Source organism: Blastomyces gilchristii (assembly GCF_000003855.2).
Source record: "Blastomyces gilchristii SLH14081 genomic scaffold supercont1.8, whole genome shotgun sequence".
Classification (NCBI taxonomy): domain Eukaryota; kingdom Fungi; phylum Ascomycota; class Eurotiomycetes; order Onygenales; family Ajellomycetaceae; genus Blastomyces; species Blastomyces gilchristii.
In genome coordinates, this window is record NW_003101675.1 from 597236 (window position 1) to 612553 (window position 15318).

Here is a 15318-nt window from a genome sequence, read left to right on the forward strand (position 1 = left end):
TTCTGCACTAAGGTTCTCCTCATATGAATATTCATAACAATGAATTGACTGATTGAGCTGTAAAAAAAAGTTCAGAATTAAGCAGATCTATTTAAAAAACAGTGTTCTGCTCTTTTATAAAAAGAAAGATAAAATAATCTTGCTTTAATAAGTGAAATGAAAGCTGACAGAAACAAAAGAAGAGTATATATTATTTAAGATTTGAAATAAAATCTAAGTGAAAATCTTGTTTAATAAAATGTAAAAACAAAGTATTCTCATCTATAATTCAGCTGAAACTAGAACTTGATTATTTCAATTCTTATATACAAAGATTTGATAAGGGATTTGATTCAACAGAATACTCATTCTGCAATTCAAATGAAAACTCTGACCATATTATCATGCATTGTGTATTATACAATAGTCTCAGAGTCAGATTAATAGAGAAGTATGCTTTAAATTAATTAAATACAAGATTTCTATTCTTTACTGAGATAAGAATTAATTACTTAATAGACTTTCTATCAGAAACTCAAGCAGCTACAAGAAAATAACTAAATTCAGAACTGTCTGAATATGAAGAGGTGGAAATTAATCAGATATAGTCTGTTAAATCAGCTATACACTCTCTTTAAACATGTTTATTTTATTATTATCTTTTCTTACAGTTTCTTTTCTTTTCTTTTCTTTTCTATCTACTGTGTCTATCTTTCAGACTTTGTTTCTTTTCCTATATCATGTTACTTTCTAAATGGTTTTAAAAGTATCAGAAGATATTAAAAATACTGTAATTTATAAAAGGTTTTTGCATTCTGAGCTGGAATTTTCTACTTTTACATATCTGAAATTGATAAATGTATAATAATTATCCTTACAAATAGGAGAAAAACTCTGAGAACTACAAGTTTTCAGGTACATGTTATAGTCTCTGACTGTATACATCTATAATGAAAGAATAATAATAATAATAATAAAGCTTAATAGCTCTGACAGATTATCTGACTTAATATAACTTATACTTAAATTCTCATTATATACAATAGTCTTATATAATATATACACTTTTAAAGAGATTATGAATAATTATAATAAAATCTTCACATTTAATATAATTGTCTGTCTGTATAAGTATTTAATCTCTTACTACAGATTTATAATCCGATTTTCTCTTTTCTTATTAATAATAATAATTGTATTAATGAAGCTCTTTATAATGAATACTTAATCTATACTGAATATTAATTATTACTTAACTTTCACTTCAGTCTGTCACTGTGTATATTAAACTTCAATTTTATTTAAATTTCTTATATATATATAAATCTTCACTTTCAGTTCTGCAGTCTCAGCTGCTTTTCTTACTACTTTAAGTAAATCTTTTAAGAGATTCTGTATATCTTGTGATTCAGATAGTAGAGAAGAGTATTATTCATATTTACTAGAAGAGATATTCATTTCAGAAGATTTTTATTAATTATACAGTGTCTATTATTCTATATTTTCTGTTACTCTTATACAATTCTGATAATAATTATCACTCTTTTATTCTTCTGAGTAAAGAGTAGATTTCTTTAAATTAGTATTCATCACTTCTATCTTCTTTTTCTCACATTCTTTCATGTTTATATATATAGTATTTTTCTGAGTGTGAAGTTTTCTCTTCATAAGCAGAGCAGTATTAATCACATACTCTTTCACTCACTGCTTCTTTATATACTGTTACTCTGAGGTATTTTAGAATCACTCTAACATGATAACTATAAATTGCTTTATAGATAAAATTATCACACTTTGAAGAAGTCTGTACTTCTCACGGATTTTTAGCCATGCTATCAGATATAATTCAAAGATTTCTTAAGTTATTGTAAGATTGTAAATGTATATTAACTTCTTGTATATAAATTAATTAGTAGCTGCTAGAGTCTCTTTACATTTGTAAGTATTATTCAGATGTAACTGTATTATTATTCAGCAGCTGTATATTCTTCTGAACTATATTAATATATAGTTTTATCTCATTTAAAACCTTTAACACAGTTTATATATACTTAGTGTATTTTTTTTTTCACAGAGTACATTATCACATCATTCAGATATATTACTATAACAATATTCAGATTTGTATAAGGTATTTTATTAATACAAGACTGAAATACTGCAGAGATATTTATTAAATGAAAAAATATTATTAAATATTCAACTACTTTCAATATAGTTTTAAAAACAGTTTTTTATTCATTTTTAAACTGTATTCACAGCTATGTATATATATTAATTATATTTAGTTATGTAAATACAACAGCTTCTGTGAGATAATTAATTACATTCTTGATTAAAAACTGAGAGTAATAACTCTTTATAATCTTAAAATTCAAAGTATAATAGTTTATACACAATCTGAGATCTTTATTATTTTTGTTTATAAATATTATAGATACTTTTATAGAAGTCTGTGAGAGTTGAATAAAGTTATTCTTTAAATTCTTCTTCATATAAGTCTGCAGATTTTGTGTTTTATTATAAGAGAGTATATAAATTAATTTTCAGAAGAGTTTCTACTTTTCTATTAAATCTATTATCAGATTTTCTCTAAATGAGCTAAAAGCTTAACTGTTTTAACTGAACTGAATATGTCTGCAAGATCTCAGTATTTCTCTGATATCTGAAGCTCGGTTTTTATAACTGTGAAGTTTTCAGATATTTATAACATTATTATATAAATGAGTTTATCTTCTTTAATTAACTCTGCAGTATCAACTGATTTTTTCTCTGTGAGTAAGTCTGTTAATATTGATCAGAAGTATAAACCTGATTCATAATCAGTGATATACAAATTATATTTTTGAAATTATACAAATCTCAGATATATGTTATTTGTGATATCTGTGATAATTACAGTTTTCACGAATTTCTTTTAAGTTTCAGAGAGATTTTGCAGTTCAAAGATAATTTCTGTGAGTTTTTCAACTCTCAGATCTGAGTTCTCATGTCATCTATTATAATAGTAATATGATTGTATTTTGAGATTTCATAATTCTATTTTAAAAGAAGAGAATGATTCATTTTAAAACTCAAATATTGTTTTCAAATCTCAGAAGATATTATATATACAGTGTTGAGTAGTTTGAATGCTTCATATTTCATCGTAATTGACTTTCTTGTCGCATTGAGAAAAGCACGGCCTAAGGCACTGTACAATAGTGACCTCTATCGCATGGCTCAAAATCTGGACATGGCCAACGAAGTCCTAGTAGTCGCTGCAATATAACGGACAAGCCACACGCGCTGGTTCGCGGAAGGCCATTAACAATCATTGTATAGACCGTATCTCAGCATAATCATTATGTGACTTCCATTTAGTTGGGTAGGGAGAAGGACACTGAAAGGCTAGCAGAAAAGACGTTGCGCATAAGGGACGGACATAAAAATTTGAAAACTGGTTCCATCGAACTTAAGGGGACAAAGTTGTAACGATGGGAGCGGGTTATAAAAAAGAAAAAGAAGAAGAAAAAAAAGAAAAGAAATAAGGGAAATGAGAGAAACGGCTCGCCAAGCAAATAAGACGATAACCGAAACGGAAACACAAACCTGGGGTATACGATCATGAGCATCTCATAGAAGAGAGGGGCGGAAATTGTAAGGAAGCGAAGACGCGAAATAAACATACTGTACAAAACAAAGTAAAAGACAAACGAAGGCAGAAAGAGGGCAAGGGCCAAAAGAGAGGCACGAAACGAATAATATAGTCTGAACGCGGTGTAATTCAGAAGTTAGGTGGCGGTACGGTACACAAAAATGGTGTTGCGAACGAGGGAGAGCCGGAGGAGTACGGGGAAAACAAACACGTTCGTCTAGGATATAGCGAAACTTGTGCGTGGGAGAGGTCGTTCATTAGTTACATGGCCAGAAATTTCCCACTAATTGGCCTTCGCTTGGCCATTCCCGACCAGATTTATACTTGGCTCATCTGTTCTAGTCACCTGGATTTCATTCTCACTATCGTCGGTACTAGGGACTTCTCCCCATCCAGAACTTCGTCGGCTTGCTCGCCCTGGCAGGCGGGGCATGGATGAGTTGCCTATTGTATTTCCACCAACACTGCCAGCCGCGCTATCATTCCTCTGGTGGTGGGAATGATGACTGCTTGTACCACTGCCCGTATCGCCCAGATGAGGCCAGCTGGGTTGATAGCTAGTCCTCTCACCAGTGGTAGGTCCGGAATAATATACACTGCCTCGTTCAGCATTGGCTAGGGCAGGGCGGTTCGGTGCTCCTTGCGTGTTGGTAATTGATGAATTAGATGGTTCTACTCCAGCTCCTCCTATATTACCCATATTTCCACTCAGAACGCTTAATGGTAAGCTCTCACCGCTACCGCTGAAGATCGATGATGGAGCCAAAGCACGAACGGAAGCGTTGGTATCTAGGGAATTGCGACGGCGGCGTTTGGAGGATGATGCCAGCGTAAGAACAGACGCATTATCGGTGAGGAGATTATTTGCCGTTGCGGAGTTATAAGTGGTTGGATTGGGAGAGAGATGAGCGGGAACTGCGGTAGCGGGGGACATATGAAATTGATGGCTAAACTGGACGCTGGTTTGTTGGTTGTGACTGTAAGAAGTGCTGTGGCCGAAAATTGCTCCGTGGACTTGATTTGATGGAGCGGTGGATTGGACAGTCGTAAGAGTTGTGGTAAGTGAGCGCACGGATGGAGCAGGTGAGGAAAATGTACTGCCTTCTCCTCCACCTTGTGAGCCCACTGCCCAACCCGTAGTTACCGTTGTGCCAGTCTTAGAATTAGCAGTATCTGACACAGTCGTGTCCGCATTTGTAGAAAGCGTAGGAGCAGCGGATTTCGTGCCCACCGTTGAAGCCCGTTGCTCGAGACCAGTTTCGGAAAACGAACGCTCTGAACGGGGATGATGACTGAGCCGGTCACTAGTGGGCTCAGAGAAAGATAGATGACCATTGCCCATATTGCTCACATTCCCTGACAGCGGATACGGGTTGTTTTTGATATTGGTCGCCTTCTTGGCCTTTGGGGTACTCAAGGTTCCATTTTGTTTGTTCGAGGAGCTGGGGTGGGAACCGGAGTTCTTGAGACTGGCAAGGCGCTTCATCCAATTTGCGAAGGGGCGGCGACGACCATGTCGATCTTGAATATGTGAGCAGAGGGTCATAAAAAGCCACTCAAAATGCCAACTTGATGGTGTAAAATCAGGCAATACAAACTTACCATGGTGTCGAGGGGACACTTCAGTCGAGGCCATCTGTACGAGGCGTATATTCACGCTTCAACGTTGGCAAACTGCTTGCCCAAGCAACCGAAGTCGTATCAAGAAGGAACTGAATATCGAGAAGAGGGGAACCTTGCACTATATAAGCTTGAGGCTGGGAATTCGCCAGCCTGGTACCTATCTGAGGCGCAGTCAATAATGAGCGGCCTCCACGCTTTTTTACCAACTTCTATACCGGAAAATCCCACGCCCAGTTATCGAGGAAAGAGCCGTGTATTATTGGTACTATAGACGCCACTCTTACTGCTGGTGTTGACGGTCGTGGTGCAGGTGAGGTTGATTCAAACGTCGTTGCCTGTTCGTCGAAGTCGTCATTTATGTCTTACCTCATCGGTTGACTCTGACTAATGCATTTTTGCAGGATACTGGTAGTTAGAGCGTATTTTACTAGGTCTAGGCACATCAACAGCCACAATGGGGACAGAAATTACGTAGTGGGGCTGTATGAAGGGCGCTACCAAAAGTATTACAGCAAAAAGAAAGCTAGACAGCATCACAAATGTTAGTGAAAATTCACACTGTATTTTATACTGAATATTCAGTTCATGATTATTTCATTGTATTATTCTATTCTCATTCACTGTTATGTAATGTGTAATCTGTCTCTTATTTCATACAAGCCTCAATCACTCACTTATGCTTGCTTATTTAGCTTGAAAAATATAATATTTAATCTCTCAAGTGAATGTAATAAGATATATTAATAGCTGTATATAACTTATATAGATGAATTCTATGCAATTCACAGTTATTAATAAAAAACACTGTCATACATAGACTGATTACTGAGATTATAAATTTCATATTTAGTCTTATTTAATTTGATTTTATATATTTCTTAGTATAAATCTCACTGAGACTAATTATGAAAAAAACATGTAAAGTAACTATATATCAGATCTCAAAATGAAATCATAACTTAGAAAAAATAAGAAAGTAATATTATTTAATTTCATTTAGTCTTATTCTTATTATAAAGTTACTATTTTTAGATATTTTAAGGTTTTTTAAACTATTTTTAATTTTTTAAAAAGTAATCCTTTTTGATAACACTTAAATGAGATTTAAAGTCACTTAAGGTAATAAAATAAATTTAAATTAAGAAGTGAAAATCATAATCTTATTTGAAAAATATAATAAGAGTAAATAGTAAGTCTTACTGAGATAGTATAAGACTACTATTTAATCTTAAAACTATATAATAAAATTAATTAAATTAATAATAAAATTATTAAATATTCTGATTCTGATCTCAGACACAGTTACACAGTCAGGCTAATTATTATAATACTTCTGTTTTTATCTCAGTTTTATCTTATTTCATTTTATTAAAAAATGATTGTATAATTCTTTTTAACATAAAAGAATTAACTTATTTTACTAGAGAAACTAACACTTTTAATATCTTCAAAGTTTGAATCAATTTTAACTTTGAAATATAATTAAATACACTTTTTATATCAAGAAAAACTGCAGTTGAGATTATATTTTCATACTTTATTATGTGAAAATTATTAACAACTGAAAGAATAGTGTTAATTACAGAATATTATTTTTCATTTCTCATTTATTCATTATATAGAAGGGAATTATTAATAAAGCTTATAAAAGATAATCTAGTAACTAGACTAACTGTGTGATCATGTCTGAGATCAGAATCAGAATATTTGATAATCTTATTATTAATTTAATTGATTTCATTACACAGTTTTAACATTAGATAGTAGTCTTATACTGTTTGAGTAAAACTTACTATCTACTCTTATCATATTTTTCAAATAAGTTCATGATTTTCACTTCTTAATTTAAATTCTTTTTATTACTTTAAATGACTTTAAATCTTATTTAAGTATTATCAAAAAGTATTACTTTTTAAAAAAACTAAAAATAATCTAAAGAAAACCTTAAAATGTCTAAAAATAGTAACTTTATACTAAGAATGAAACTAAATAAGATTAAATAAGATTATTTTCTTATTTTTTCCAAGTTATGATTTCATTTTGAGATCTGATGAATAGTTACTTTGCATGTTTTTTTAATGATTAGTTCTAGCAGAATTCATATTAAGAAATGTATAGAATCAGATCAAAAAAAATCAAACATGAAATTTTATAAGAATAAGTACTTGCAGGCAATTATTCAGGTGTTTGCAGCTTGGCATGATATGTACTGTTAACTACTAGAAGTATTCACAGTAGAAAGATACAATGTAAAGATTAAATGTATAATAGTATTCAAGCTGAGTTATAAATAGTATTCATAAACTTCAGTCTATATAGTTATATGTAGTCAAGAGTCACTAACTTTATTGATTACATAAGAGATAGAAATAGAGATAAAGAATTTATAAGAAGTGAGATTTCTTATATACTCTTTCCTCTCTAAGACTTCATCTGTGAAGCCTTTCACTGAGTAGCCTGACTATGTGAACGTGTCTGGGACCAGAACTAGATTTTTTGATAGTTTCATTATTAATTCAACTGATCTCATTACATGATTTTAACATTAGATAGTAGTCTCATACTGTTTCAGTGAGACTTACTGTCTACTCTTGTCACATTTTCCAAATGAGATCATGATTTTCACTTCTCAATTTAAATTATTTTTATTGCTTTAAATGACTTTAAATCTCATTCGAGTATTATCAAAAAGCATTACTTTTTAAAAAATTAAAAATAGTCTAAAAAAAACCTTAAAATGTCTAAAAATAGTAACTTTATGCCAAGAATGAGACTAAATGAGATCAAATGAAATCACTTTCTCATTTTTTTCAAGTCATGGTTTCATTTTAAGATCTGATATATAGTCACTTTACATGTTTTTTTAATAGCCAGTCCCAGCGGGATTCACGCCAAGAAATGTATGAGACCAGACCAAATGAGATCAAATGTGAAATTCGTGGTCCCGGCGGCCAGTCTATCACTGAGTGACTTTATAAAATCAGCTCAGTACTGCAGTGATACTTACTAAAAACTCTTCATATCTATAAAAAATCTCAGTAAGGAAAAATCTCTTGTTACTATGAAGAAAAAAGAGTCTATCACTCAGTTTCTTATTTCATAAGATTCTTTATAGTCTACAGATTCTTCTCTGACTATTACACAGATTCATCTCATATCTTTCATATAGAAGAGTTCTGATTGACTCTCAATTATTTTCACAAGATTCTTGTGTGACTATCACACAAATTCATCTCACAGATGAATCACTCTCTGTGAGATTATTCTCATTAAAGAGAAGTATTTAAAAGTTAATCTTTCACTCATTCTTACAAATCATTGTTCTTTGACACTGTAGAATTGTGAGGAATTTTTCATTCTTTCATCAACTCTGTAGAATTGTAAAATCATGATATTTACAGTCTACAATCACTCTTTATAATTATATAGAAAGATTCAGGTCTGTAATTCACAATCACTCTTTGTTTACTAGAGTGATCTGACTGTTTCATAGAATTATTCATAGTGTAAGCAAATATCTCTAGAGTAGTATTAATATCTTAGATCTGTCTATAGAATCTCATCTTCTTTTTTCTTTTTCTATAACAGCTCTCATTCTTATATACTATGAGTATTCTCATTCATCTGTAAAGTGTTTTCACTCAGATAACAGAGAGAGAGTGTTTCTAACAATATCTATATATTAATTCAAGAACTTCTCAAGAATAAAAGTTTTCTCAATTTCAATATCTTTATAAATAATATCTGACTGTCACTGAGCTTTTTATAGATGTTTCTGTAACTTCTCTGATTACTTTTTACTAGCTGATGAAGCAGGAACATCACTGTTCACAACAGTATCTTTATCTCTCTCAGCTCTGTCACTGTATCTGATCTTCAGATCAGCAGTTAATCTCATATCTTTCTCAGATCAGCTTCTGACTTTAAGTAATGCAGTTTTATTCTTTACTATAAGTCTCTTTATAAGTAATTTCTTACAGATTCTAGCTAATAGTTCTTATAAAGCTCTCAGTGTTATCAGTGTCTTCTGCAGTTTCACAGATCTATAATCATCTCTCTTCTACTTATGCAATCTCTGATAAGGTATATGCAAATATATCTAGATTTTTTATCAATGATTCTTACACTGCAGTGTATTTCTGCAATCTCATTGTCAATGAGAGATGAGTCTCTGAGTATCTGTAAATTTCAGATAATTAAGATAATGCAAATGTCATGAATTTGTGACAGAAGTTAATCTGAATAGATGAGCTCTCTCTCTATATCTTAATTATTTCTGAGCTGAGTACTTCAGTATCACTGAGAGAGTAAATATAGCTTTATAAGAAGTATTTAATTATATATACAGATGATCAGTTCTCAAGACTCTGCTGCAACTGTATGTATTCTGATATTCAGCTTCTCTGAAGTCTGTGCATTTCTGACAGTCTTCATATCAAATGTAATAATTATCTGTACTACAGATATAATACTCTCTGCTTCTTTAAAGAGAAAAATTGATAGTCATGAGAAGATTGAGTGTTACAGATATTGAGAATATAAGTATGAATTTTCTTTATTTTTTCTTTGTTAATCTCTAAATTGTGTTCACAGCTCTGTTTTTATTTTCTTGTTTTTTAACTTTAATAAGAATATGATTTCTTCTTCTCTTTTCATACACTGCAGACTGTTTATCTCAGTAGAAATCTATTATCTTATAGACTAGAATTTGCAAATAACAGTGTTAATGTCTTTATCATAATCAGATTCTTAGTGAAGATCACATTATTCTGACTTATCAGAATTCACAGTATAAAAGTTATATCTCAGCTTTTACAGATATTTTATCTGCTCAGATAATTCTTAAGTAAACTTATTCATCTTATCAGAATACTTTTATTATTGAATCTTGAATCAGAGATCACAATCTCACTTCTCTGAGTTAATAATTTCTTTAATCTGATATTCTCTTTCACTCTCTACTACTTTATAAACAGAGTGATAAATCACAGAATTCTCTTCTAAGAATTTCTTATATTCACAGAGTAAAGAGATATAAAAAATATTATATATTTACAACTCAGATAATAGTTTCAATCTATAGAACTGTAAACTAACTTTCTTTATAATCTTATAAGACTCTGTCTGCAAAAGATTCAGCTTCTTACTGAATCTTCATATAATAATGTTTTCTAGACTCAGTCAGACTCTATCATCTTTTTTAAAACTCTTTATAATATACTTAAAGTTATAGTATCTCATCTGATACTCTGAAGTCTTTCTTAAGAATTTACAAGCTTTCTCTTAGATATTCTGAATTCTCTCAGTCTGTTCACAGACATTATTACACTCTATAGTATACTCTCACAGATTTTTCAAGATTATCTGCAGATGAGTCTTAGTGAGCATCTCAAAGAGAGTTTTATCTGTACTGATATACTTTAAGTTATTATATATAAACTCTGTAAGTAATAATCAATGTACTCAGTCATTCTGATTATAATTAACAAAGTACTGCAGATACTGTTTTAATATACTTATCAGGTGTTCTATCTGATCATCTGTGTATTAATGAAAAGTCATGCTTAGATCTCATAAGATCTTCAGTATAGTTATCAGAGTAGATTAGAACTTTTCTGTGAAAATTAATTCTCTATCTGAGATAATATTCATAGATAATTCATACAATCAGATTACATTATGAATGAAAATATGAGTTAAATTCTTTAACTTTAAGTTCTTACAGATGAGTATAAAGTGTGTTATCTTGATAAAGTAATCTACTATCATCAGTACACTGTCAAAGTAGGTATTATATATATTCTTGCTTTCAGAGAGACTTATAAGAGTGTTCATTTCTAGCTATTCTCAAGATTTCTGTAAGATAAGTAGAGAAGTAAGTTTTTTATATAATCTGAAGTGCACTATCTGTGAATTCTGATAAATAGTATAAGAATTCACTATCTTCTTTATAAGTTCTTATATCTTCAGTCAGAAGTATTTTCTTACAAGTAACTCATGAGTTCTAGTATCTATAAAATGACTTACTAAAGAAGAGTCATGATGCCTTTTAATAAGTTCTATATATAGAAACTTATTCATAGATATATAAATTCAGCTCTTTCTTTATAAGAGATTATTTAAGTCTCTTTAACTCTTTATTTCTGCAGAGTTGATCTCTATTATAAGCAGTTTCTGAATATACTAAGTATATTCATTCTTCAGTTATAGTTCAGATAATCTGAATAGAAGATTTTACAAATACTTATTATCTATTTTTTCTTATATCAGGTCTTTCACAGTGCTTCTCAAAGCCTGTAAATTCTTCAGATTATAGATATTCTCTTCAAGAATTCTTACAGAGATTCTCAGAGTATTGACTCTCAGTGTTATAGAGAGTAGTTGTACAGGCTTCTTTTCTCTCTTCTTTCTCTTCTTTTATAAGAGATTGAGAGACTCTTCAGTTAATCTCTTCACAACACTTAGTCTGAGTATTCTATAAAACTTTTCTATCTTCTCTAATCTCTCTGTATCTGTCATTCTGATCTTCTTAATATAGTCTGATCTGTGAGAGAGTCTGTCTGCTGAGTTCTTAGTTCTCTTGATATACTCTATCTTGAATCAGAACTCACTCAGTCTCTAAGCTCAGTAAATCTGCTACTGTGAGAGTTTCTTAATTGAAGTAAACTATTATAAGCTGTTATAATCAGTTCTAACAGTAATCACTGTTATAAGACTCTTAAAGTAGTGATATCAGTGACAGAAAGATTTCACTATTATAAGAAGCTTCTGATTATGAATATTATAGTTAATCTCTACAGATTGCATCTTTCATGAGAAAAAGATTACTGAAACTCAGTTCTCATTTAACTGTAGTTATAAAACTATTTCTGAAATTGTAAAGAAGAAGATATCTGTCTCGAAGTCAGACAATAATCAGATTGACAAGGAACCGCTCCACCACGAACTCGCTCAATTTTTCGAATAAGAACCCGCCGATAGATCCATCGAAAAGCCCTTGATCATACGAGCATTTTGACCCCATCGCCGACCGCATACCCCGTGTGGTGATGGAGTTATCCAGCCAAACGTGAACCAGACGTTGTTCGAAACTCCTGAGTGGGATTATCCCCCGTTCACCCCTACCACACCACAACCCCGGGCCAAATTGCCATACAAATTGTAAGGCAAAGAGACCTAGCCATATGCGCCAATCTTCTTGATTTTGGAAGATCCCCGACCTGTAATTGTGGAGATATCTGAGAAGCAACTTCCACGAAAACCCTGTCTATCTTTGATGTTCCAAAACATCAACGCCAAGTCCCACCCACGTACCGCCCTTCCCAATCTGGCCCACGTCCGGCAGAAAAATACAAAAAGATACCTCAGCAATAGTATCAAGCACATAATCAACTGACACATCTGAAGCGCATCCCCCGCGAAAAACCCTCTCTGTCTTTACACCAAGTCCCACCCTTGTATCACACCTTCCGATCTGCCCCATCCCCGGCAGAAAAGTACAAAAAGATACCTCAGCAACTGTATTTAATACATAATTGACAGACACAACAACTATAAAATCAGTATATCTCAAGGTCTGACTGAGCCTTTGATCCCTGCACAGTGAGATATATTAAATCTAGTTTTAATACCTCAATATTCAATAGATTCTGCAAGGGATTGAGAACAGCAATACTAGATTTTTATTGAATTTGAGAATTAACTCTATATTGATATAATCATTGACAAAGTCTTCTATTTTGAGATATAAATAACCAGTTCCTCTACATCCTGCTGACAATATTTATATTATTATATAGAAACAGACTTATATTCTCTATAATATCAAGACTCTGAAGAGGGAAAGTCTTGATAGAGAATATACAGTAGTGTATATCTTAGTAGTTTCTATCTCATTCTTCTGCAGCAGTTAATGCAAAAAAAAAAACAGATCTTAGAAATAGTTTTTTACTTCTCTTGAAAAAGTAAGATGTTTTTCTCTGAGTTTTATATAATATTCTTACAAAGAATTAAAAACAGAGCTGTTTTCTGTCATAATTTCATATTCTTTTAAGTAAGAATTACTTTTTCAGTGACTGAAGAGCTTTTATTAATACTTAATTATTTTTTATACTCTTTATTAACTGATTTGAGTTGCATACTTGTTGTGTGAGAAGAATTGAATGATTTAGAATAAAATTGAATAGTTTTAATCAATTTCTCTGCAAAAAATTGATTTATTTTTTATCAGTTTTTCTCTCAAAAACTGTCATATCATTTGATTTATTATCAATTGATATCATACTTTTCCTCACTGTATTTCAATAAAGAGATTATAAAGATTTTATTGATTTATCTCAAAAATCAATTTAGTTTATTAGATTCTCTTCAAAAATCTAATCTAGTTACTGAACTAGTGTGAAAAAAATCAGGTGTTTTATATATAAAAGTCTTTTATTCTTCTTTTGAAACAGTCTAACCAACTTTTCAATTGAAAACAGACTTAGAAATCTCTTAATTGAAACAGTCTGATCAACTTTTCAAAAGAGTTTAATACATATCTCAATTGAAACAGTCTGATCAACTTTTCATTGAGTGAGAATAATAAGTTCTAAAATACACTCAGTTGATGTGGAAAAAGATGCTTTCTCAAATGCTATTTCTGAGATTGAAATTCTGAAGAGAAGAAAGAAAGAAGAAATAGAGAAACAACAAGTTCTTGAAATACAGAAACTTGAAAAAGCAAGCAAGATTCTTGAAAAGCAGTGACTGAGTGAGATGAATGAAGAAGTTCTGTTAATTCTTCATACTCAGACTAGACAACTACAGAAGATGATCAAGTTCAAACTTGGAATTTCAAACACAGTTCAAAAAACATTGAAAATTTCTAGTACAATCACTGACTTCTCATCTTACTCTTCTTTCTCTTTTTCTACTTCTTCTTCTTCTTTGAATCAGAAGAAAACATATGCTCAAGCAGCTGAATCTGCTGTCTCTAAACCTGCTATCTCAAAACATGCTCAAAATCCTGAGAAAACTGAGAAGAATAATGCTCATGCTTCTATTCATAGAAAAGTGAAGAAAAAAATCCAAAAGAAGAAAAACTTTCAAATCTTCAGAGATAGAAGACTTATTCTCAAAGTTGTAGTTCGGAAGAACGTACGACCGTCGGATAATAACGCGGCCACTTCTGAACTTGCTTATGAGTGTAAAGGAGTCATAGCGGCCACTAATTAATTTAGTGTACAATATTATGATATATAAGAAGCCAGTGTACGCCTGTAATCATACACTGACTTAAGCAACCTTTGAATCACATCTGATAGCATGTCTAAAAACTGGTGAGAAGTGCAGGCTTCTTCAGAGTGTGATAATTCCATCTATGAAGCAATTCATAGTTATCATGTCAGTGTGATTCTAGAACATCTCAAAAGATAGTGTATGAAGAGCAGTGAGTGAAAGAGCATCTGATTGATGCTGCTTTACTTGTTGAGGAAAAACTCCACACTCAGGTGAATGTCATGTATGCGAATAAATGAGGTGTGAGAAAAGAGATAAGAGCAGTGAACCAGATTCAAAGAAGACTACTCTTCACTCAAAGGAATAAAAGAAGAGAATGATCATCACTGAAGTTATATGATGATAACAGAAATTATATAATGATATAGCAATATAACAACAGATATCATATAATTAATAAGAAATCACTGAAATGAATATCTTCTCTAGTCAATATAAACAACACTCTTCTCTGCTATCTGAACTGAAAGATATGCAGAATCTCTCAGAGAGTTTACTTAAAGCAGTAAGAAAAGCAGCTGAAACTACTAAACTGAAATTAAAGCTCTGTATACATATGAGAATTCTAAATGAGATTGAGACCTTGCATATACAGTGACAGATTAAGACAGAAGCTAAATAACAATTGACATTCACTGCAAATCAAGCATTCACTATGAAGAGTTTTACTAACACAATCATCATTATTAATAAAAATAGAGAAAATCAGATCTTAGATCTGCAGCAGAAGATTAAATATTTATACAGATAGATAACTACACTGAATCTGAAGATCTTATTATAATTATTTATAATCTCTT

The 15318-nt window shown here is 31.4% G+C and overlaps 1 protein-coding gene across 1 annotated transcript; it reads right to left on the bottom strand.

The window, feature by feature from the left end:
- Nucleotides 1–2913: 2913 nt before the first annotated feature.
- Nucleotides 2914–5605, bottom strand: BDBG_04848 (uncharacterized protein). Its single transcript, XM_002624938.2, has 2 exons — nt 5219–5605; nt 2914–5137 (listed from the first exon to the last, which is right to left on the bottom strand). Exons 1-2 carry the CDS (start codon nt 5250–5252, stop codon nt 3900–3902), a joined length of 1272 nt encoding a protein of 423 aa, XP_002624984.1. The 5' UTR covers nt 5253–5605; the 3' UTR covers nt 2914–3899.
- Between the last annotated feature and the right edge of the window lie 9713 nt (nt 5606–15318).

What these genes read in the sequence shown, in the direction of transcription:
- BDBG_04848 (XM_002624938.2), bottom strand. Translation starts at nt 5,252, where the DNA reads ATGGCCTCGACTGAAGTGTCCCCTCGACACCATG. An exon ending in AGTGTCCCCTCGACACCATG is followed by an intron (nt 5,138 to 5,218) that starts GTAAGTTTGTAT and finishes CACATATTCAAG; the next exon opens with ATCGACATGGTCGTCGCCGC.